At 30.3% G+C, this 24,625-nt stretch overlaps 1 protein-coding gene across 1 annotated transcript in view; it reads left to right on the top strand.

Moving 5' to 3' along the window:
• Positions 1 to 18,332, top strand: part of LOC107455669 (rho guanine nucleotide exchange factor 17-like) — a 271,527-nt gene extending 253,195 nt beyond the window's left edge. The window contains exons 20-23 of the mRNA XM_043057607.2: positions 1,629 to 1,777; positions 4,688 to 4,862; positions 11,492 to 11,662; positions 13,713 to 18,332. Coding sequence (XP_042913541.1) covers positions 1,629 to 1,777; positions 4,688 to 4,862; positions 11,492 to 11,662; positions 13,713 to 13,969 — 752 coding nt within the window. The 3' untranslated portion in view covers positions 13,970 to 18,332. The remainder of the gene's footprint in view (positions 1 to 1,628; positions 1,778 to 4,687; positions 4,863 to 11,491; positions 11,663 to 13,712) is intronic.
• Positions 18,333 to 24,625: the final 6,293 nt, after the last annotated feature.

Below are 24,625 nucleotides of genomic sequence, written 5' to 3'. Positions count from 1 at the left end.
TTTTTTTTTTTTTTTTTTTTTTTTTTTTTTTTTTTTTTTTTTTTTTTTTTTTTTTTTGTAAAAAAAAAATAGGTAATGACTCTTAAGACGATTGCCGATCACGCCGACAGCGAAATACGTTCCGTAACACGATTTTTGAACGCAAAAAATTTTAAGCTTTTTGAAATTTATCGTCAACTTGTAGAGATGTAATAAGTGATGAAATTGTGAGAAAGTGGGTTCGACAATTCATATTCATGACACACCAATGTTCATGACGAAGTACGGTGTGAAGAGCGTTCTGCTGTCATTGATGGTCCGGTTTCAAAAGGGAATGAGGAAATTCACGGGAGCCGACGGTTTTACAATCGAATTATTTGTGACAAGCTTCCAAATTTGAAAAACTGTTTTGTATGAGATTGTCTTATATCGATGACTACTCAGAAAACGGTATTCAGCAATAGCTGTCTTCGCTGGCGCTTCGCTTCTTGAAGAGAGTATTGACAAGTATGTTTCCTACTATTGCAAATGTCAGATGTTAGTAACTATGTAGAAAAATAATTTCTAAAATACTCTCTTATGTTAAAATAAATTTTGTTTTGAGAAATATTTTTTGCGAGTTTTTGCAAAATGGTACTTACTTTCCGGGCATGCGTCATATATTATTACTCTGAAATTGTAAAACTAAATTGTCTAATTTTATTTTATTTTACATCCGTCGTTGAACAGCTAACCCAATTTTTGGGTTTACGACTACTAATGTTCAACTCCGTAGCCTTGTAATTTTGAACCAATCCAGAAGTAAATGAAACTCCTAGATCAATACCACCAAAGGTATTGATTTGTTATGGGAACATGGAGGACTTTGTGACTCGGCAGATTTAAAGTGCATCAGTCACCATTTACTACACTGAGAGTCTTCGACCGGTGGGGATCGAACCCACGAACTCTTGGACATGAGTCCAGCTCCCTACAGATCAGGCTATCCTGGCCCTATTATCTAATTGCAAACAAATTAATTAAACTGAAATCTTTCGTTTACATTCGATAACGAGGCTGGGATCAGCTGTGGCTCAGGCGACAGAACGTTCCCCCTCCCAATGTTTGAATACCAGAGGTAGCTGGTTGAGACGAATTCTACTCCCGGTTCACACCGACCATGGAACTGACGTAAAACATCCTAGATCATGGTTAAACGGATCATGGGTTAGAATTCTCTTGCCATCGGATTAACCGAGGGAGGATTTCGTGTTTCTCCTCTTCATGTAACGCCAATGCAGGTTAGTTCCATCAAAAAGTCCTCCCCGGAGGCTAGTTTTCCGTAATGTTTGACCCAGGAGCTCTCTTGTCTTCTGAGTTGGGTTGATAATTACAAGGCTACAGAGAACATTGATAATCGTAAATTCTGAATCGGGTGCAAAGCCAGTTTTAAGACAAAGTAATATGGCCAGGCAAGGGATACTTTGTCTTAGTTATTTAACAGAATTCCAAAGACTTTGTTTCTTGCTATTGCTGAAATATTTTTCTTTTTATTACATTAGTAAAAGTTACTCATAATTTTCCTTCAAATGCCATACTTGGGAAAGAAAAAAAACGAATGAATTGTACTTTATTGGTGTGTAATTATTCACACACTTTTTTTTTCATAGGTGGAACATGGAATACTTTTAATCCTCACAGAATGGAAGCAGCAACCAATGTATCGCCTATATCGAAAATGATTCTCGTTGAAGAAAAGTTGTGGTGCGCAACTCTAAATTCAATTGCCGTCATCGGGACTTCTTCCCTTGAAGTAGAGGTACTTGGTCAATATAACATGATTTCCGTCATAAAATTTTAAGCAGTTCCTCAAAGGCACTGTCGTCACATGGAATTTTTCGACCATTTTTTTATAACTGCAAATGAGTTTGTAACATTTACTCAAGACTGTTAAGTTTTGTCTGTCGCTAGCCATTGTTTTTTTATACAAATTAGGAAAATGATGCATATTGTCTACAAAATGAGTAGGGGAGAGTGGGGTCAATTGTAACATTTTTTACTTAGCTATTTTTAACTAACAAAAAATCCAATATATTATTAGTATTAATTGACAGACGAGTAAAGTAGACTATCCTCTACTAGAAAAAAATACCTTATTTTAAATGTTATTATATTAGTTATTAACAATTTTTGACAGTCGTGCACTTGTTACAATTGTCCCCACTTACGGGGTCAATTGTAACAGTTCATAAATTCAACTAAAACATAGTTAATTATACACATTATCATAGTTGTGATATATTTTTTTATTGATCAAAATAGCCGTGATATTTTAGGAGTGAAAATAATAATGAGCAGAGACCTAAAGGGTTAAACTTTTAACTTTAAGGGGTTAAAAATTTTAATTTATGCTGTGAAAGGTGACTAATAAATTAATGCACATGCAACATAATATAAATGATATAGGTAACTATTGGTGGTTCTGAAAGAGTTAAGTAATGGTTTGTAAACATAAGATTATTTATTTTCAGCTGTTATATTTGTACCTTTACTTATTGTTATAATCGTCCCCAAGACGCCATTTCAGCTTCATTTGTTAAAAACAATGCTAGTTAATTAACAAAGCTAATCTTTTTTTTGAAATGTTAATTAAGGTGTTCACTTACATATTCGGTTAATAATCTTTATTTGTTTAAGCAAAACTACTTTGTTACAATATAATATTCTAATACCAAAAAAAGTACTTACGTAGCGTAAAAATATCTTTAGTTATGTAACTCTTTCAAAAGTACATAAAAATGATTGCCAGCAGGGATGTACATGTAGATTTATTAAATACACCTTGTGCGCCACCTAGGAACCAAATCTAGAACCTGACACTCGAAATTTTTGCTCTGTTACAATCGTACCTTATTACAATTGACCTCAATCTCCCCTAGACATAATTTTGCGACAGGGAAAATCGGTTTGTGATATTTTTTTTTTTTTTAATATTGGAAAAATGACACCGTCACTGCATTTTTTAAACTTACAAAATTTTGATTTCAAACATTGATTTTTATCTGAGAGGCAAAAAAATTTCCCAAATTTCCCACGTTTGACGAAAAATTTATATATATACATATTTTATAAAATTTGAGTTATTTTTTCGCTTTCAATGTTCAGACAATTCTTTTCATCCAGATAGAATTATAGTTTGAAATTAAAGCTTTTGTTAAAGTTTAAAGGACACAAACTGTAGCCTTTTTTTAAAAAAAAAAAAATCCTTTGACGAATTATCTTTGAAGAACATCCTTAAGCTTATTAGCGTTAGTTATAAGTTTATTTATGTATAAATGCGAACACATGGTGTAAAAAAAGATATTGGGCTCAACTGTGGTGATTTTGAATATTTTAAAAGTTTGAAAGTTGAATATCTGAAAAAAGCATCAATATTCCAGAAAAGTGCTGGGTTTCATAACTTGTCCTAATAATGAACTTTGATATTCAATAAGGAAATTATTGGGTTGCTGGTGTTCAGCCATGATTTTCAGGGCAGAAAATGCTGAAAACTGAATTTTTCAAACTTTGACGGAGCATAACTCTGAAATGCTTCATAGAAACAAGTGCACTCCCGTAACTAGGCAGTGATATACTAATAATACAGCAAAACAAAACTTTAGGATGTTGCTGCTTTCTTTAGATAAACCCCTTAAAACATACTTATATTTCACTCTTGAGAAAATGACCTGAATGACCTCAAACTTTCTACAGGGGAGGGAACATTTTTTATTGGATCAATCTTCCCCAGTATTCATTTTTTATGACTTTCTTTAATATAAAAAAATCAAGTCAATCTAACTATCAAAATGACAGATTTTTGTCTGATTTTGAAAATAATGGCACTTAAGCTAAATCGTTTTTTTTTTTTTTTCGCTTTGAAATAAGTTTTTTACTGTTGCAGATCTGTGTGCTCCTTTAGCTTAACGAAATTCATAACAATTTCAGTTCGTTTTGCTTTTTCGAGAAAAAGAAAAACATCCTTACAAATAAAATTCTTTGACTCGCAATAGAATGTTTTAATTGCTAAAACAACGATAAGAAAGCTGCTATTTACTATTATTATGCATTAACCCCTTAACGATCGGTTAATTTTCAAAAAAACGGTCTTAAAAGTACCTATTTTTATACACGTATATTATACACGCATTTGATTAGTGTGCTGACATCTAGTTTAAAATAAACTAACTATCTACAATTACCTTAAAAATATCCTGGTGCTGCCATCTGGTGTGAAAAATGAGAAATAAAATGTTTTCCGGGCAATGAATTAGTTTTATTCTTACTGGCACGTTACTACTGAACACTCGGGGATATTACGGGAGCGAGAAATAGAGGGCGAAACCTCACCCCGTCATTTTCACGGGAGCGAGAAGGAAGGGGTTAAAAACATCATATATGTGCATATTTTTTTTCTTTAAAATGTCAGCATGGGTTGTACTGAACATTTTAATAACAAATTAACCACAATATCCATTTTCGTCAACTTTGAAACATGTAAGAGCAAATTTTTAATTCATGCTTAAACAGTACGAATTTAAACTTGTATTGTCCTGATTTTTGATTGATTGATTATAAATCTTGAAATACTTGAAACTGTGCTTATTTAAAAAGGTGGTCGCCGAAGGTGGCTATTAATAAATAAGGGAGACTTTTTATACACAATTTAAGAAAAAACCTCTTATTGCAGATCACATTCCCTGTTGGACCAGAATTGATGCGTCACGTGACAGCTATTGCGCGTTCAGGCTATGGTGTATGGGTAGCCGTTCAGAGCAGCCCCATCATTCATCTATATCACATTACCACTTATCATCATTTAATGGAGATAAATATTACATCAGCTGTTACTAAAATGCTAAATGGTAAATAATAATATTTCACTATTCTTTTAATACTTCTTCTGTTATTATTATTCACGTGATAATCAGATTTGTATTATGTTTCTTTCTGTTCTTCAATCGAGTAACTGACTTTGAAATATATTAAAATAAGGCACTATCTTTTTTTTTTATTATTATTTCAATTTACATGAAAATACACTCTATAACAAAAAAAAATCGACGCACCAAGAAGCAATCATCCGTAAAATTTCGTATGCATGAATGTTTTGAACAGATATGGCTGGAATGATGCCGACTGGGGACGTATAGTCTTTAGCGACGAATCCCGCTTCCAACTGCATCCTGACGATCATCGAAGACGTGTTTGGAGACGCACAGGGCAGAGGGGGGATCCTGCCTTCACTATTGCACGCCACACCGGCCCTCAACAAGGCATTATGGTCTAGGGTGCCATTTCCTTTGACAGCCGGACACCTTTGATTGTCATTCGAGGTACACTTACTGCACAGCGGTACGTCGACGACATCCTAAGACCTGTTTTGCTACCGTTCCTTTTGCAGCGCCCTGGGCTGGTTTTTCAGCAAGACAATGCCAGACCACATACGGCACGTGTTGCTATGAACTGTCTGAAAAATTGTCAAACTCTTCCTTGGCCTGCCAGATCACCAGATCTCTCTCCCATCGAGCATGTCTGGGATATGATGGAAAGGCGATTGCATCTGGCACGGAATGTTAATGACCTCGTTCGACAATTGGATCGAATTTGGCAGGAAATACCACAAGAGACCATCCTTGAGCTTTATCGGTCTATGCCACGCCGTGTGGCAGCTTGCATCCAGGCTAGAGGCGGGTCAACANGTGGCAGTGTGGCGTGGGCAATGTTGCTCGCCTCCGTGACTTTGGTTCACAGGTGCCCCACTGGGTAACGCCAAATGAGCAACAATTCTGGCATAGTATAGGCAAAGGAATCAAATTCAGTGCCTGCCATTGGGAAAAAAAATTATTAAAATAAGGCATTAACTTTTTTTTTTTCAATTTCTATGAAAATAATTATTGAATAAAAATTTCACTATATTATATTGCGCAAGTGATCAGCATAATAAAAAAATTTTAATAAATATACATAATACATAGTAATTGAATTTGATTTATCGAAATAAGTTGCAATATCTACTTAAAATTTAAGAAAAATTTATTTTTTCCCTGGTCTAAGTCTGTTACTGGAAGGATATCATTTTTCTTTTATTTATTGGGTTGTTCGAAAAGTAATTTCGTTTTTCCCCAACAAGAGATTTAATAGATCAATAGTATTTGTTCTCCAAGGACTCTGTTGCCATAATTATTGTACTAAATTATTTCCGTTGAGCTCGAAAAAATGCGTTCCCTGGCTTATTGAATGGGCTATATTTCGATCAGGTAGCCATTTTAAAATTGTCTATATATTTGCTGTATTCTATGAAAATAAAGCTTTGACTAGGTAAGGATGTTTATTAAATTTGTCTCTGTTACTAGAATGATAGTTTTTAATTCGTTATTTTAATGTTCATTAGATTTTTTTTTTATGATATGATCAAATCCTGTTTTTCAGTTCTATATAAACATTGTTCTTTTCAATTGACCCTGTCCAAGTAAATTTACTTACAGTTTCTTTTCTTCCCTCTGTTACTCTTCCTCTCAGTTGCCATGGTAATGGTAACTTTATTAACTTTTAATGCATTACTTAATTAAATACTAAGTTTATTAAAAAAATTGAGGTAGATATCAATTAGGTGTATTATTAAAGGGTATTATTAAAGGAGTAAGTGTATCATTAAAATTCAGTAATTTGCAATGCGTGATTACTTAAAAATTAGCTCTACTATAAGCTTTCCTCTCGGTTACTTTTTTTTTTTTTTACTCTGTTACTCTTTTACCGTTATGTTACCTACTATTTATTTAACTTTATTTCCCTCTATAGTTTAAAAAGAAATCAATTTTAGTGATTAACAGTTTTTAGTGATTAACAATTTTAGTAATTTAGTGATAAATTTGACTAGAGAACAGTTTCATGTAACTTATTTTTTTTTATTTAAGCTCTTATGAACATAGGTAATAAAGGGAAACATAATGCTGATTCAAGTTAACGTTTAATTTTTTATTTTATTTTATGTTTCAAATCAAACAGTGCACTGCTGTTTTAAGTTTTATGGACAAAAAAAAGAAGAAAAAAACATTTCAATTGCAGCTAGAATTTTCATAAGTAGTAATTCGAATATTTATTCGGATTATTATTTTAAATGACCCAAATGCTTTGCTATTCCTTTGTTAGTCGTAAGTTTAGGTGTTAATTTTTATGATAGTGCCCTGAAATTTGGAGACATCAGCATGTACAGTAGAGATGGGTAAGTATCAAATTTTTGGTATCAATTACCAAATGATACCGATACAGCTGTTTGTCTGTTGCAAGTACCTGTTACTTTCTGTATCTACAATCTTAAATGTTTTGTTTAAAAGAAAGGCTGAAAAGTTATAAGCAAAAATAAATAACCTCTCTGTTATTTATAACTTTTAATTCGCTTAAAATTCCATTGACTTAAATTAAACCCAAAATTACGAATATTTTGGTGGTTTTCTTCTCCTTGTAACGCAAATGCGGGTTAGTTCCATCAAAAAGTCCACCGCGAAGGCTAATTTCTCCTAACGCTTGATCCAGGAATTCCCTTCTCTTCTGGGTTGTGTTCAAAATAACAAGGCTACGTAGTTGAACATTGGCAGTCGTCGTAAACTCAAAATTGGTTCCGCTATTCAACGACGGTTATAAAATAAATACGAAAACAGGTTCGAACCCCAGAGGTGGCTGGTTTATACGAAATCTACTCCTTGTTCGCACTGAGTTCAATGCTGACGTGAAATATCCTCAGTGGTAGACGTATGATGGGTAACAATGGGGATATTCGTGGTTTTGCTCTCCTTGTAACGCAAATGTGGGTTATTTATGTCAAGAAGTCCTCCCCGAGGGCTAGTTTGCTCTAATGTTTGATCCAGAAGTTTCCTTGTCTTCTAAGTTTGGTTAAAAATTTACATGGCTGCGAAAAGCATTGATGGTCGCAAACTCAGAATTGAGTCAGTTGTTCAGCGCCTTTAAATGATATAAAAATGATAAATAAAATGAATAAATCAAAACTTTTATAATCTCTTTTTTTTATTTCTAGTTCTCATCAAAAAATTAATATTGAAAAAAGAAATAATTACAATAAATCTGTTTTTAAACGAATCTTTACGAAACGTAATTGCTACCCCAAGAAACCAATCGATTTGATCCAGAAATTCAATTGATTCCATTAATTCAACTGCACTCAAGAATCTTTAAAGGAAATAATTTGATCTCTAGTTTTTAGGAAGAAAGCGATGTTTAGGGAAGGGGCAATTTTTCTTTTACTTTTAGAAAGAAAAAAAAATTTTCTCCATTAGTCGATAATAAAAGAAAAATTGCACAGCCATTAAATGAGATTCCTTACTCAATTACGCACAAAAGTAGGGTCTTTGTAAAGCGGAGAGAAATAAAAAAAAAAGCAAATAAATAGAAAAGAAAAAAATAAATAAATATAGTATTTGTTCAAAATGAATGTATTTTGTATAGCATAAATAAATAGCATAAAAAAAAACAATTTTATTACAAAATTTAATTGATATCATTCATTTTCTTTTAAAATTTAAAAAGAAGTAATAAAAATAACTAAAATAAAAAAGCATAACGCAGTTTAAATATTAAAATTTAAGAATATCTATGTTATTAAAACTTGCGAATATATTGTATTTTAATTACTTTCTAAGTGTTACGCATATTTTAAATAAGACAATATTACTGCAGTTAGTTAATTAATTACTTAGAGCATAGTTTTCCACTTTTTTTATTCATTGCTTACTTAGCGAGAGAGTTCCTCTACGCCCACTTAAAAATTTCTACCCCGAGGAATCTACCCGAAAAATTCCCCCGAGGGAAAATTTTTTTTTTTCATTTCCTCTTTTTTAATTGTTTAACATTTTTGAAAAAATCTGCATGAATCATGCGGTTATTTAGTTAGTTATTGTTAATTTATAGAAGGTTTTTAATTACACGGAATATACATAATGTAGTTCAGTATTAAATGTACTAGAATTTAATTTATTCTAATTAAACATAATGTAAATGTTGCGTTAGTTGCTACGCTTTAAATGGACGAAATATAATTTGCTTTTCATTACCCCTCGTAAAATAAAACACATTTTAAAGACGAAATTAATAAGTATTTTTATTAAGAAATTTTAAATTCTAAAACCAAAATTCTTTATCCTCATCATCAAAGATAAAACCAATTTACAAAGCTAATATCGTTTTAATATGTAACAATTTTTACAAATCAATATTAGAAATTGATAAAGAATGTATGAATGGAAATTATTTATTAACAAGGATGTAAAATCTATATCTCCCAGGTCATGAAGTAAAGTGACTTTTGAGGAATTTATTTATGATTTATCACACTCTAGAATTAACACAGCATATAACTAACACAAGACTAGCTGAAACATGGATCGCGATGCGTGACGTCAGAACTGAAATGAGTACCGAGATCCCCTCTTCAACTGTCAACTCCACCTTTCGAGGCGGCCCTGGGTAGCGCCTAGGTTGGGTACCTAAGATTTAGAGTAATGTGTAAGCTTTAAAGTAACATTAGAAAGAATCATGATGGACAAAGGATTTTTTAAGATCTTTTTGTTAACGAAAAAAAGTCTGAACACAGCGATGGACTTATGTCAACCAGCCATCGCGGGGATTTGAACCGGGGTTACCTCATTGAGAGGAGGGTGCTCTATCCCCTGAACCACCAAGGCTCAACTAGAAGTTTATAAATAGAAATAAATATTCCAGCTTAAAGCAATTTTAAATTTAACTATACTAGTTTACGCCCTATGAGCTTCGCATTAAGCTTGCATAAACAACCCTTTTAGATATAGATTGAATCTGCCTTTAGAAAATAAGTCTAGAGAAACCTTCTGACAAACTGAGAGTGAATTCATCTTCTGAAAATTTGTTTTAGATTTTATGACCATCGCTGCAACAAGGTTTATTTGTCTGGTTTTAAATATACTTTCCTTAATACTTGAAAAGTGACCTGATAAGTTTTCAGCCCAAACAAAATGTTGCATTTGAGAGCTTGGGCAACTACAATGAAAAAAGGGCAAAAACGAAATATCCATTAAAAACTGAAAAATGAGCTTTTATGGTAACGTTTTTTGCTTACCTTTATGCAATCTTTAACGAAACAAACTTGGCTTACTAATATCAGAATTGAATTTAAAAAAGAATTAATTAGTCAACCTTTCGATGCCAACCAAATGAAAATGAAAATTCAACGTTTGCCGTAAGGTTGCCAGCCATCTGAGATATTTTTCCTGATTAAACATACCTTTCTTCTGCGGATTTGGTTTTTTGATCATCAAAATATGGGATATAGCCCTAATGTGGAAATTATGGTCCCAATAGTTTTGCCAGGGGAGAGATTAAAAGTGTAAACCCCTTAACTTTAATTTCACTTTTAGAGCATTTCGCCACAGCTCGGTAAGTTTTTAAACAAATTGAAAAATTTTGCACACAATTATAAAACTATTTATCTAAAAATAACTTCCTGTAAAATAATTTTTAATTATAAGTAATTATTGTTTAATACTGATCGAAAAATTTTTAAGCAGGATTTAAACTATGTAATTTTAAATGATAAAATACGAAGCTAGAGCGAAGTTGCTCAAATAATTCTTGAGAAATAAAAGATTAAAAATAAATATTTCTTGAACTTTACTAATTCAGAAACTATTAATTTGCCAAAAATGAAATATTTATAATCAGCGTCCTTAAAAAGATCCTTCTAAAATCCTTTTTCAAAATAAAGTTATAAAAATTTATAAATAAAGATTCTATGCATAAAGATTATTAACATTTAATTCAGAAACTATTAATTTGCCAAAAATTAAATATTTATAATCAGCGTCCTTAAAAAGATCTTTCTGAAATCCTTTTTCAAAATAAAGTTATAAAAATCTAAGATTCTATGCATAAAGATTATTAACATTTAAATGAGAAGTAATGAACCCTTAATTGAAATTTTAACGAATTATTATCTGGGTTTTATTACATAAAAATGGTATTAAAATTCCTTAAAATCATAAATCATCACTTTTATCACGTGAAACTAAAAGTTTCTTCCAATAATTTTTAATTGTGAGAACAGGAATTGGGAACGCCTCCAGCTTCATTAAAGAAATTAATTGGTTTTATAGAATCTAATTCCATCTCTAAGTTGTGACAAATCTTGATAATAATTCGACAAAATCTGATAAAGATTTAATTAATTTAATTTTCTTTTTCTCTTCTAAATGTTATTTCAAGATCTCCAGCCTGTAGGCTATAATGACTTCATTCTTAATAATGATTATAAAAAAATTATTATGGGTGTCATAGTAAAAAAGTTAAAGGGGGGATGACGAAACATTCTATTTAATACATTACTTCTTCCTAAAGAGTAGCTTTTACTGGCTGCAGAAAAATTCAGTATTGTACTAAACGCTATTTTTGTCATTGTTATTTTTGTCAGTGCTATTTTGTAACATAAATTATGTTAATATCTTTTCAGCTTATGATGAAATCATAAGGCAACATAAGTTAGTTTGCTTAAGAGTTACTTCTCTTTCTGTCGAAAGCGATACCCTCTGGATAGGCACCAGTGCAGGAATCATTCTAAATTTGCCAATACCATCAATTAGCCCATCGACCACGCACATTGAATCAATACCAAACATAAATGGTAAGAAACAACTCTTTTTATTCTCATATCAAATACTATTGTAATAATATTCACTCTAACAACTGTCCCTTAAAATTTGAGGAGCAGATCGTTTAATTAAATGGCCAGATCCCCTAACAAGCCCCAAATTCGTAATTATAACGAAATTCAGCAAGTTACTAGATTAAGCGGCCAGCTCTCTTCTTCGAAAAAGAAGTATACCGAACATAAAGAAATCTTCGTTTAAAAATAAAAATCAGGATGAGCAGCCGCCATTGGCCAGAAATCATAACCCTATTGGAAAAAGCTCTAAATAACTGTATCAATCGAGATATCTTACTGTTATTATCAGCTAGGTTTGGATATAACTTCCAAACTGAATTCATCACCTTTTATCATGTTGATTACAACATTAGGCTACAAACATAAAAGGGCCAGGTTTGGTCCTAGCTGGTGCCAAAAAAGATCTCTTTCTCGCACTCCCTTCATGTTAGTAACTAGGGGAAACGAATTACGACTTTCTCACTCCTCGACAAATGACAGTACTAATACGCTACGCGTTTCACGCGTTTAACGATTCGCCTTGATGTTACAAGCAAACAGCCAAAGTCTCTAATAGCGTTAAGGCCGGAACTAAAGATACTTTTTTTTTTAGCATAGTGGTAATTTACGATCAGTGGCCATACATACCGTAATCTAGCGTTAAAAGTTCTCAGTGTGTAGTTTGATTCTGTTCCATTTTGAAAATGTGCAAAATAATAAATAAGTTTCACGCAGATGACTTTTTTACCCACAACGGAGATCAACCAAATAGCAAAAAACGGTTTTCAAAAATATTAGTTAATTCCATGATTAAATGTCAACTTTGTGTATTCATAGGGAATTGTGAATATTTTGCAATAGCAAAATACTATATTTGTGTCGATAACTTGTAACGTTCTTTCGATCGGCGAATTTGAAAGCGTCGATCGACACGAATTAAAAACAGGAGCTTGTAAAAACAAGTTTTTTTTTTCTCGGCTAAAACCAAAATTTTTCAGTAGAAACAAGGACAAGGACGTGACAGAAGAATAAAGTTGTATAACTGTTTCTTCGTATGCCTATTCGTATAAACTGCTTCTTCGGATGAACTAGTTCTTCTTATGCAGTTCATAATAGGAGAACGTCCCTAATCGAGTAGGATCACATTTATGGTCATGGGTTCTTATGAAATTTTAATTCTGATGATATGCCTTAACTTCCCTAAAAGCTTATAGAAACATTTACGCGACCCCCTTTTTACATATATCGTTTTTAAACATGTACATTTGAACAAAAAATAGACTAAAAATTTCATTTAAAAAAATCTGTAGCTTTAGGAGAAAACTAATTTCAGATCTGAAAACTCCACACCTGGATTAGACAAGACCAAATATTTGTATAAATGCAAGAAAAAAATTGTTCCCTATTAATTATCGTTGAAAATTGCATTAAAATATACATTAAAAATACAGAAGTTGCTGTTCAGAAATAACTGTATTTGTGATATTTCTGCTCCCAGCCGCTATAGCAAAGAACTGTACTGATCTTTGCTAATATTAAACACTACTGTTTACTTTTGTCGTTAGGTTTTGGGGATACATGAAAGTCAAAATAATGAATATTTAACAACCTCTGTTTAAAGAAAGTAACGTTTTTCATCCATGAAAAAAAAATTCTTAATTATTTTTAGTATTTTGCTTACGAAACAAAAATTAATTTCGACCAATAGGACGAGAATGTGTAAATCTAATAAGGCCGCGAATTGTTAATAATTTAGTGGCTAACTTAGCTAGCTCCTCGAGTTCATTAAATTACGATATATCAGTTGTTTCTGGGACCTATTAGAATGCAATTTTTAATAATAAACATAAAAGTAAGATAATTTAGATTAATAAAATTACCAATTTACATACGCAGGAACATAGAGGGAGAGATGCCTCAACAAGAGGGTCACTGTAATTCTCATTCTTCATTATGTGCCTTGTAAACAGTAATTTCTTTGCACTCTGTATGTATAAAGATTCAAATTTCATTTCATAATTTTGCACAGGTTTGCGACATGGACACGTTGGTCACGTTCGTTTCTTAGTAAACATAAAAGAAACATCTGTTGAGAGTTCACTTATGAACGAAGCCAGATCTTGTGATGAGGTCAGACCCAGAAATGCACTTCCCTCCAATTCGGAAACTCCATCTGCATTCATGATTAGTGGAGGAGACGGATATGAACACTTCAAAAGCAGTTCAACTACTGATGTCATTGGTTGTGACGACAGCACCAGTCACATACTCATGTGGAAAATGTGAACATTCTTCAGACTAAGTAAAGATTTGAAGTCATGTGCCATTTTTTTCTATGTTTTTCATTCCTAAAGAATTTACTGCTTGCGTTTATTCTATCTGACATAATGTTTTAAAAGTTAAGGATGGAAATTCATCCACCTAAACATTCATCCATCTAATCTTTTAAGAATCACGTGACGTAAAGGAACCAATCAGGTGCTTTAACCTAATTAGTTCCCTTTTTTACTATTCCGGTTCCACTATTGCGGTTATGACTATTGTAATGAAATCAGAACGTTGCTTATCATAATGCTTTTTGGAACTGGCTGACTTTAATATTCTAGATACTCCTGATATTTTAATGCTAATATACTATTTGAAAAAATAAATATTCTTTTTAAAATACTAGCAATTTTTAAATGAACAATTTCACTTTCTCTTATTTAGCTTGTTCTACTTATTCATTTTTTTAAAGAATTTTTAACAAATAAGTTTATTTTAAGGATCGCGAAAGCAATGTGATTTCGACATTAAGTTGATACAATGAAGGGCATTGGATCTTGAAACTCTGCCATCTTCAAGTTACGCTATTGGTCTCAAAATTGTATAACTGTCGACCCAGTAACTGTAGAGCCAGTAACTGGTCCAGGAAACATTGCCATGATCCCTGGACCCGGTTACTGGCTCTTATGGATTGCTTCAAGAAAATTTAGATTGTTTATATTTTTATTTTTACTAGATAAAATATTATTTAAAATTTACTTTAAAATATTCTTTCTGTGGAATATTTAACCCAGTTATCGCAGAACGATCTCAATTTTTAAGCGATTTAAAACATTATGTTGAATAGAGTAAGCGTTAACCAATGAGTTGTTGAATAAAGGGAAATTAAGACTTAAGTTATTATAAGATTGCCTAAAGTGAATTATATTCCCTTTGAGGAAAGTGTAAATGTAAGAAAGTGTACGTGATTTTTATAAATGTTGTAATTTTGTGATTATGAAGTGAGAAATAGAGGTAGTTGTTTCAAAATATTAGAAAGAGCTCAACAAAAATGCAGGGGGTCTTTTCTAAATAACACCCTTTGCATATATTTTTTTGAATTCTTGCCGAAATTACCACCTATTGAAAGATAGGAAAAGGAAAGATAGGATTCCACCAATAGAAAGATTCGTAGCCACCTATTGAAAGATAATTTCGCATACGAAAATTTAACAGTGGCATCGAAAAAATTATTAAAGTAAAAGATCTAATTTAAGATATCAACTTGAAATTTAAGCCTGCAACTTCACAGAAATTAATGCACTTTTTGATTTCACCCAATAAATAAAGTGCTACTTTTTCTTTTTAAATTTGCCACTATTGTAAATAAAGTGACCAAGACATCATACATTAATAAAAATTCTTCTTATTTGTATGATTATTTTCCTCCCCTAAACCCCTGTATAGGAATTCTAGAGGATACTAAAGAAGCGTATGGTATGAAGAATACCTTGAATATTTCAATGCTACTTTGATGACACTGCTTTATTTAAATGCACAAATACTTATCAATACATTGATATTTTTTTTTTAACGTTTTTAAAGATGAATTTTCACAGCGAGTGTTAATTCATTATTCTAGGTTAGTGAAGGAAGACTGTTCTTATTACAATTTTGTTAAATATTGTTTTTCATTAGGTTTCAAAACTTTACACAAGTGTTAATATAAAATGGTATAAGACAGTGTTGAATATTTTTGAAAGTGTGTTTGTGAACTTTTTGGTATAGTACTGTTAACCCCTGTCTGTATGATATATATTTTTATTTCGGCAGTACTTACCCTGTATTGTTCATGAATACTTTACTTAAATAACTGTTCGAAACAGTGCTTATTTTTTTCACTTATAAAAAGAAGTTAAATAAGTTTTAAATATTTCGTATACACATCTTTCTATTGTTCTTTAATATTAGGAAGCAAGATTAAAGCTAATGGCTTAGTGATCAAATGTCTGGTATCTATATAAATAAAAAATATAAATACATATCTTCAAACGGAAACTGATCTTATTTAAATATATTTTATCTTTGAATTTTTTTTTTCAATTTTTATGTGGTTTTAATCAATATAAACTATTAATATCGAAGAGAACAAGTTTCGAAGGATAATTTAAACTAATGATGTTTCCATACACACTATATTAATGCAAAATAAATAAATAAATAATAACTGCAGATATTTTCAAAGATTGCCTTGAAAAACACTTAATTTTCTGTCATTTTTATTTATTTTCTAATTCATAATTAATAAGTATAATTAAGGTAGAAAAAAGCAATTTATCTATAGTTTTGTAAAAAATATATAAATTATAAAGAAAAGGGGATATGAGTTTCGCTAAATATGAATCCTTTAAAAATCAAAAATTCTTTCAATAAAACAAGTAAGTGATTAAATTTAAGCTAGTTAGAAATTAAAGTTTAAAACGAGTTTTCTAACATATTCGATATTACATATTATTTCCAACTTATTATTGCTTAAATTTATAATGATAATTTTCAGTCTGTAATAGGGATTTTTATTTGGTTAAATTGTAATAAATATCGGTATTTTTTAACAGATAACGTTAAAAAGTTTCGAGATTTTTCCATGTGTAAATATATTATCCTATATTTTAATAATCTGGGTATGAAACATTATGTATTTGTATGTATCAGAAAGAAAAATTTATGTTACCTGAACTATAGTTTAGAGTTAATATTGAATAATTATGAATTGATATTAAATGATTTTATATATTTTTGTTTGCCCCTGCTTCCCCTCTTTTTTTCTCATGATGAATACTTTTCTCTAAGGGAAGTTTATGTAAAGGAGAAACCAAATTACAACGCCTGAGAACGAGAAGCCATATTGGCTACTTTCGTTTCTGATGATGTTGGAATAAGATTTTCCCCTTACAAGAAAGATATCCGATAAATCACTCGCAAATGCAATCACTCGCAATTTTTTTATATAGCTCATTTTATGGTTAGGAAATAATGTATATATAATACAGTCTAATTTGTATTCGTTTGCATAAATTTAAGTTACTGAAGATGTAAGTTAAGGCAAAAAATTTGAAAAGAATCGATGAAATTTTGCCAAATAAGCGATACATAATACAACTTTTAAAAAAAAGCATGTTTAAGATACATAAAATATTAGTCTAACCCCTTAACAATCGGTTAATTTTAAAGAAAACAGTTATAAAAGTGCTTGTTTTGCCAAATATACGTATTTGATTAGTGCTGACATCTAGTTAAAAATAAACTAACTATCTATAATTACCTTAAAAAAATCCTGGTACTGCCATCTGGTGTGTAAAATTAGAAATAAAATTTTTTCCGGTCAAACGAAATGAATTAGCTTTATTCTTATTGGCGCATTACTACTGAACACTCCAGCCCGGAAATTCTACGGGAGCGAAAAATAGAGGGCGAAACCTCATCCCGTCATTTTGACGGCAGCGAGAAGCGAGGGGTTAAGACGGTTTCTGGATATAGTTCAAATTCATCTTATAAATTGTTATTATAAAAAAATCTAGAAATGCAGAATCATGCTGAATTTTTATTACTAAAAACGTTCGAATTTTCATTTTAGTTTAATGTTTTTTGATTAGTATGTTTTGCTTAAAAATTAAATAGTAACTGTATTCAATATTTCAGGAAATATTGAATAATTGTATTTATTTAATTTTGAGTGATATAAATTTGCCTGCTCATGAAGTGCACGAAAACCGAGAAAGAAGAAATTTTGTTTAAAAATATTTTTCTAAGATCCCATAAAGTAAATGTACTTATTTAAAAACAAAAGTTTCAATATTTTGAAATCTATTCAATGCATAATGTATATGATTTGGAGTTTCATAGCTGTGAAGATACAGTTCTTTTAAACGTATAAATAATGAAAGTGTCTTGGTGCTCTGAGCTATGCCAGAATTAAATATAGCATATCCACATTTAAAGGGTTGTTGATATTCTAGAATATCGTTTAAATAGTACCGATATATAAAAATTCAGTAGTATTTATTAAATAGTGAGCATCTAAAATCTAATTTATTCTGTACTCTTGTAAATATAAAATAATAACGAAACACAGATATATTTATACACCTTAAATTTATATCCTTCACTAATTTGAAAAAATGTTTTCTGTTTTTTTGTTGTTGTTTTTTTTTAACTTGTGTACAAATATTTAAATATTTTTCATACATATTTGTTTAAAAATTTATTATCTTATTCTTATAGAGCTTTCACGGAATTAATAGAGGAAAAGTAGATTTTTTTAGCAAAAAAAAGTTAGATTCTAAACATTTTTAATTTTAATACTGAGACGTTATTTGTTAATATTTATTTCTGTGAAGAATTTAATGTTTCGAGAATCTTTTAACTAAACTTTCGCTATTATAATATATTATTAAATTAGATTTAATAAATTTATACATATTGAAATAATTTTTAAATGTATATATTCATTTACTTGCATATATTTATTTAAAGGTATGTTTTTGAATTATATCAAAAACGATTTTAGAAAAAGAGATGTAATTATCTATTTTAATAACATTTAATGTTTATGTTTTCAGGGTGCTATTAATATTAATGATGCGAATAGATACATTTATTATTTGTGTATCGTACTGAAAATAGTTTAACGATTACAGTTCTTAATAGTGTTTAGAAGCATGAACTCTTTTTTAAAAGCCTTTATATCTCAAAAAGTTTTTAAAAAAGAAAAAAAAATATTTTGATCTCAAATAAATATCGAAAATTCAAAAGGTTAGACTTTTTCCGTTATAAATCTTATTTAAAAGAACTCAGGTGAAAAATGTAAAACTATATTGGATGTGGTATTAAAATAATCTAATTACACTAAGATAGCAAAAAAAGGGGGAAATGTTTGAGCATTTAAAATTAAGCATTTTACTTTTTAAAATTTTGATCAAGAGTAATAAATTAATACCATATTGAAAGTAAGAGCTTTTAGTAAAAGAGTGAATCTTTGTTTTATTTAAGAAATATTTAAAAGTTTAATTGTGTATGAAATGATTTGTGACACAAAATAAAACAAGCCATGTTCAAAAGTTCTATGAACATTTCTTGACCAATAACTGAGGTACATTGTGTAATAACAAGGAAAGTCCGTGAATTTTTTAAATTTCCTCTCATTTTTTATTATGGGCAACATATGTACTTGGAATAGTGCAGAAATCTGACACCAATATGCAACTACTGGTATTGTAGCTCACTAGAAAGTTTACCGACTAGCACTGCTGACAACAAACTGGAGAACACTTGCAGGTAAAAGACTAGCCTGGAAAAAACTAAAAACTTTTTGAGAAGGCCGGGGCTCACCCTGGGTTGTTGAGTTAATGAAGAAGTATATAAAACCAGTCTTTTCCTGTATGGTTAATAGTATAAGGGGGATTATATAAATCTATTGAGTATTTATATTGTATTGGCTCTGCAATTTTTCAGAGGAATTAGTTATTGGGATTTCTGAAACTGGACGTAACTTGTTATTGTACCGAACCCATTAATTATCAACTTATCAGCATAAATGTCGGATTCAATAACTTTATATGTATTTTTACGTAATTACAATATTTGTATGTTCATATATCTACATTTGAAATGTGTTTATGTATATGTTGTTCAATCGTGACCGTGCATGTGCTTGTGAAGTGTTGTACTGTCAATATTTTTATTACTGCTTAAAACATTTTTACTTGAATTTTATGTAAAAGCACATCTGTATCATCTATGTCATTCTATTATAACATGTAATGTGGTTCATTAATCGTTGCAGTCCGCGACTCAGAGCCGTAGAAAATGTTTTAATTCCTACTTAAAGAACTTAATACACCACTAATCTCAAAACGATCCAAGAGTAATTAATAAATTTACCTAATTTATGTTAACCACTTCTGTTATTCTTCATTTAAGCTGGTTCATTAACATTAGTGATTATGAATGGATGATTATCACTGAAATTTTAACTGGATGATTATCAGTAAAACATTAACTATCTATGAGCAGCTTTTAAGAAAATAATATTATAGTATTTCTACATAAAGTATTTTTTTCTTTTTAAATTGACAATTTAGATATTAGTAAGCAATTAAGTAAATATTTTTCTTGAAATTTCATTTTCTGTGTTATAGCATACATAGAATAATAACTTTTATAGTAGCATGATGAAATTGTTTCTTGGTTATTATTTGAAATATAAAAATTATACACCCAGATATTATTTTAAAACAATACAAACACGTAAATAAAATCTACATCCTTAACTATCTACCAATTACCTGATTAAAAACTTCATTCGCATCAAAAATATAAAATAAGTAGGAAATAACATATTTCAAGCTCTCAAACATAGGCGCCCATTTTCAAGATTTGCCAGACGTGAATGAGTAGAAACAAAAGTGATTTGAAATATAAAACGTAACGTTGTAAAAGAACACGATAGATACGCCTGTTATCAAGATTACGAGAAATCATCAATCACTGCACATTGTTGGAATCTTGGCCATAAATTCAATTTTGACAATGCCAAAATTATTTCCACTCCAGTCAATAATAATATATATATATATATATATANATATATATATAAAAATTGTGATTTAGATTTTTTAACAAAATTAATTTAAATTACAAAGCTGTAATTTTTTTTCCAATCATGATCAATTATTGCCAATTGCAAATCATGCTTAGAAAAGAAATATTGAAAACTGCCTAATGATTCTTCTCAAAAAATATTGTCTATTGTGCATTTAAAAAGAAATTCTACATTCTTAGTTTTGTAAATTTAAGTATAAAAGAAACGAATTTTAAAAAGTTAACTTTACAACGTTTAATTAAACTAGAGAAATTTTTTGTAAGAACTGCACATGCTAATTCTGTTGTCTAGTAAGCTCCTTTTTTGATTAAATGTAATGCGGCTCTGGCGTGATAATAGATGTATAAAATCTGCAACAAGCTTTCATCTGATGATTAATAAATACGAGGCGTTTTCGAAAAGTAAAAAAAAAAAAAAAAAAAAAAGCTGCTGCTGCTGCTGCATTCTCTCTTGAAACCATTTTAATTGATTAAATTACAAATTACTTACAAATTATACTTCATTTTTCGCAATTCTCAAAGCATTTGTTAAGTTAAGACTTTGCCACTTGTTGTCGGAACCACATTTCAACTTAAGTTATGTCTCATTTTCGTGAAAGTTTTGCTCTGCAAGAGGTATTTTCAGGTAAAGAAATAAGCGAAAGTGCGAAGGTTCTGACAGTAAAGCGGATAATCTAAAATTTTCCATTTAAAACTCTAGAGTAGTGCTGCTTTGGTTTGAAGCGCTGTGTGAGGACGAGCGTTATCATGCTGCAAGCTTCTCAGCAAATCCCTGCGTTTGTTTCGAATTGTAGGGCTTTTGTATACCTTTTTCATGACATTTTGTAAGCAAAATCTTTTCCATGATGAAAACGCAGACAAAGACGTGATGTTCAAATAAGGCTCACTGTAAAAATAGGAAATGATCTCAAGTGATAAGTGAAACGTCCAAGGTTACAGTCCGTACGGACTCACAGAAACTTTTCCTTTGCTACTATCGCTGAGGTGTCTTTACTTTCCGAAAAAGCCTCGTAACACAATTAAAATTTTTCCAGAAATATTTATTTTCAAATTGTAAAATCATGCGCAAACCATAATAACAACCGACATTATTAATTTAACTTAGTACTTAATATTAAAACATACACAAATATCCAAAAACTGTGAAAGTTAAGATTTTTACTCCAATTTCTCTATACTGTTTATATCATATTTTAGATTCTGACTTTGCTATCCAAGGTGTAAAGGTTAACTATACGTCTTTTGGATCAGCAAAAATGAAAAAAAAAATTCTTTGTAAATTACAGAAATCTTCTGATTTTTATATATTATGCAAAACTTAATATTAATTTAGTTATAGTTAGACGAAATGCTAAATAAAAATTACTAAAATTAATTTTTTATATAAAAATTGAAACTTTCTAACATGTTGCGTGTATCTGTTGCCATCAATGTAAGATAAACCAGCATTCTATAAATGCCTAGTGTCGTTGCATGCAATGTCTAACGTTTTCAGATGAAATATCATTACGCACTTTGTCTGATGAGTGTATTGCCTGGTTGATTTTAGGACTTTTATGCAATGACTCAACATTGCATACACCTTTCATCATCAACTTACGAAATGCCAGCATTCTATAAAATGCCTTGTCTTTGTATGCAATGAAAGGCGCTTTTATGAAAAGTACGAAATATGAGAATCATTATGTACAGTGCATATAAAAGAAGATTCACCTAGCATAACTTTTAATCTAATGATCGGATCTTTTCGTCTTTTGACTCAATCTTGGAGGTTCGAGGGAGTGACCTCAAACATGCTAATAAATAAGTGCAGACGATACTTTAATTTACAAAATCAGACACAAAAACGTACTTTCTCTGAATAAACATACCTTTTTTTCGAGGGATTCAGATTTCCGACCCCCAAATTTTTAAGGGGTAGCAGCAGTCTAGGATATATGGTCGAAATTGCTTGATCAGGAGAGCTGTACAGAGCTTGGACTCCTTGAACTTTTTGCGCATTTAATCTTAACTCCAGAATTTTTTAAGCGAATTTAAAGAATTTTGGAAACAATTATAAATATCGTTTATCCAAAGTTAATTCTATACAAAATATAACTTTTAGTTCGAATATCTGTTATTTTATCCAATAATACTAAAAAGAATTGTATTGTATACAATTTTTTAATACAATTCTTTACAGTATTTCAAATAATGCAATTTTAAATGGCAAAATATAAAATTTGAGCAAAATTGGTCGAATAATTTCTGAGAAATCGAATTTTATTTAGACAACTTGTTTAAAATTCGATTACAAGTAATCGACCAATTTCGCTTACGTTTTGTATATTGCCATGTAAAATTAAATTCCTTGAAATGATGTTAAAAACAATATACCTTCAATTGAAAAATTTTCAGTCCATTATTAAATAAAATAATAACAAAAAGAATAAATATTAATTAAAAGTTAGTTTTTGCATGAAATTATCTTAGAATATAAACGGATTTAAAATTATGCCCCAAAATTTTTTTCAATTCGCTTAAAATGTTCTAGAGATATGGCAAAATTCATAAAAGCATCAAGGGGTCTAAACTCTGGACTGCTCTCTAGATTACGGTTATTCCCTTTATTTTGGGGGTCAGAATTCCGAATTCTTCGTAAAACAGGTATGTTTAATCAGAGAAAGTACGTCTTGCGTCTGATTTCGTAACTTGAAATATCGTATGCTTTAATTAATTAACATATTTGAGGTCAACCGTTCGAATCATTAAGATTGAGTCCTAGAACATGATCATTAGATCAAAGTTTATTCCTTGTTGTCCGTTTATTTTTTGAGCACTGTACTTTGCCGAGTCATTGTATTATTGGTCGATTTTAGGAATTATATTCAATGACTATGCATTATATAGAAGGGTGATTGTAGACAATGCATGGAGTTTTCAGGCTAAGTATGAAATGTGAAAATCATTATGTACTTTGTCTAATTAATATATTGCTGGTCAATTTCAGAAATTCTATTTAATGACGGGGCATTCTATAGAAGGCCGGTTTCCATACATTTACAGTAGCATGTAGCATGCGCCATATTATAAAAGAATAAAGATAAAAAACGATCACCTTTGATGTAAGCACAAATAATATAGCAAAATAATGGACGCATGTTTCGATTCTAAATAAGTACCATCATTTATGCCAAGTTTTCAGTCACAACATTTATAATGGCACTTGTTAGATGTTATAGTACCCGAGCGATAAATTTACTTTTTGCTACATTATTTATGGTTTTAAAAGTTGATTTAAAGTTACTGGTAAGATATAAATATGTAAATTTCAAGAATGATTTAGTCAAAATAACAAGTAGGGACTTGGAGAACTTCCCATACAAAATTAAAATTTTATGAAATATTTTAAATGGCCTATGACCAAAGTGAAATTTGTTTTTATTCAATAAGTACACCAAGAGGCGAGTACTTATGTACGTACAAAAAGTAACTTCAATATAGTAACGCGTTATACATTATAAACCAAAATAGCTTTGATGTAGATATTGAAGAATCTTAGTGCATTGAATCCGATTTAAATCGGACGAGATGAAATCGCTTTTTTATATATTGTTACGAAATTTTTGTATTTTATGAACGAAATATTTTTGGTTAAAAATCATGGATTTCGGTGAAATACTATGTTAAGAAAGATTTTTATGTGAAGTCTCTTGTAACTGTTGATTTTGCCTGTTAATAAAAATGTTATTTGTGATTCAGTCTCATTTTATTTAAATACGGCACATTACGAAAAGTACGCTATTATGACAAATTTTCAAATCACCATCGAAAGGCTAACATTAAAGGTATCAATATTATAATTTTTAACAAGTCAAAAATTACTAGCCTACCGAAATCACGAAACAAAAGATTTGTTTGCTGTTTAAGACAGCAATATTAAAGGAGAAAAGTTTTAAATGAAAAGAATGTTTAATTGCATCTGGTATCAAAGTAGAAAAGGGGGTAAAGAACATACGGGGTTAAAACTGTAAGATTTCCTTCTTGCAGTTTTAACCC

Source organism: Parasteatoda tepidariorum, chromosome 7, assembly GCF_043381705.1.
Source record: "Parasteatoda tepidariorum isolate YZ-2023 chromosome 7, CAS_Ptep_4.0, whole genome shotgun sequence".
In the NCBI taxonomy this organism is placed as follows: Eukaryota; Metazoa; Arthropoda; class Arachnida; order Araneae; family Theridiidae; genus Parasteatoda; species Parasteatoda tepidariorum.
The sequence above is the reverse complement of the archived record's forward strand: the minus strand, read 5'-3'. Positions and strand labels throughout refer to the sequence as shown.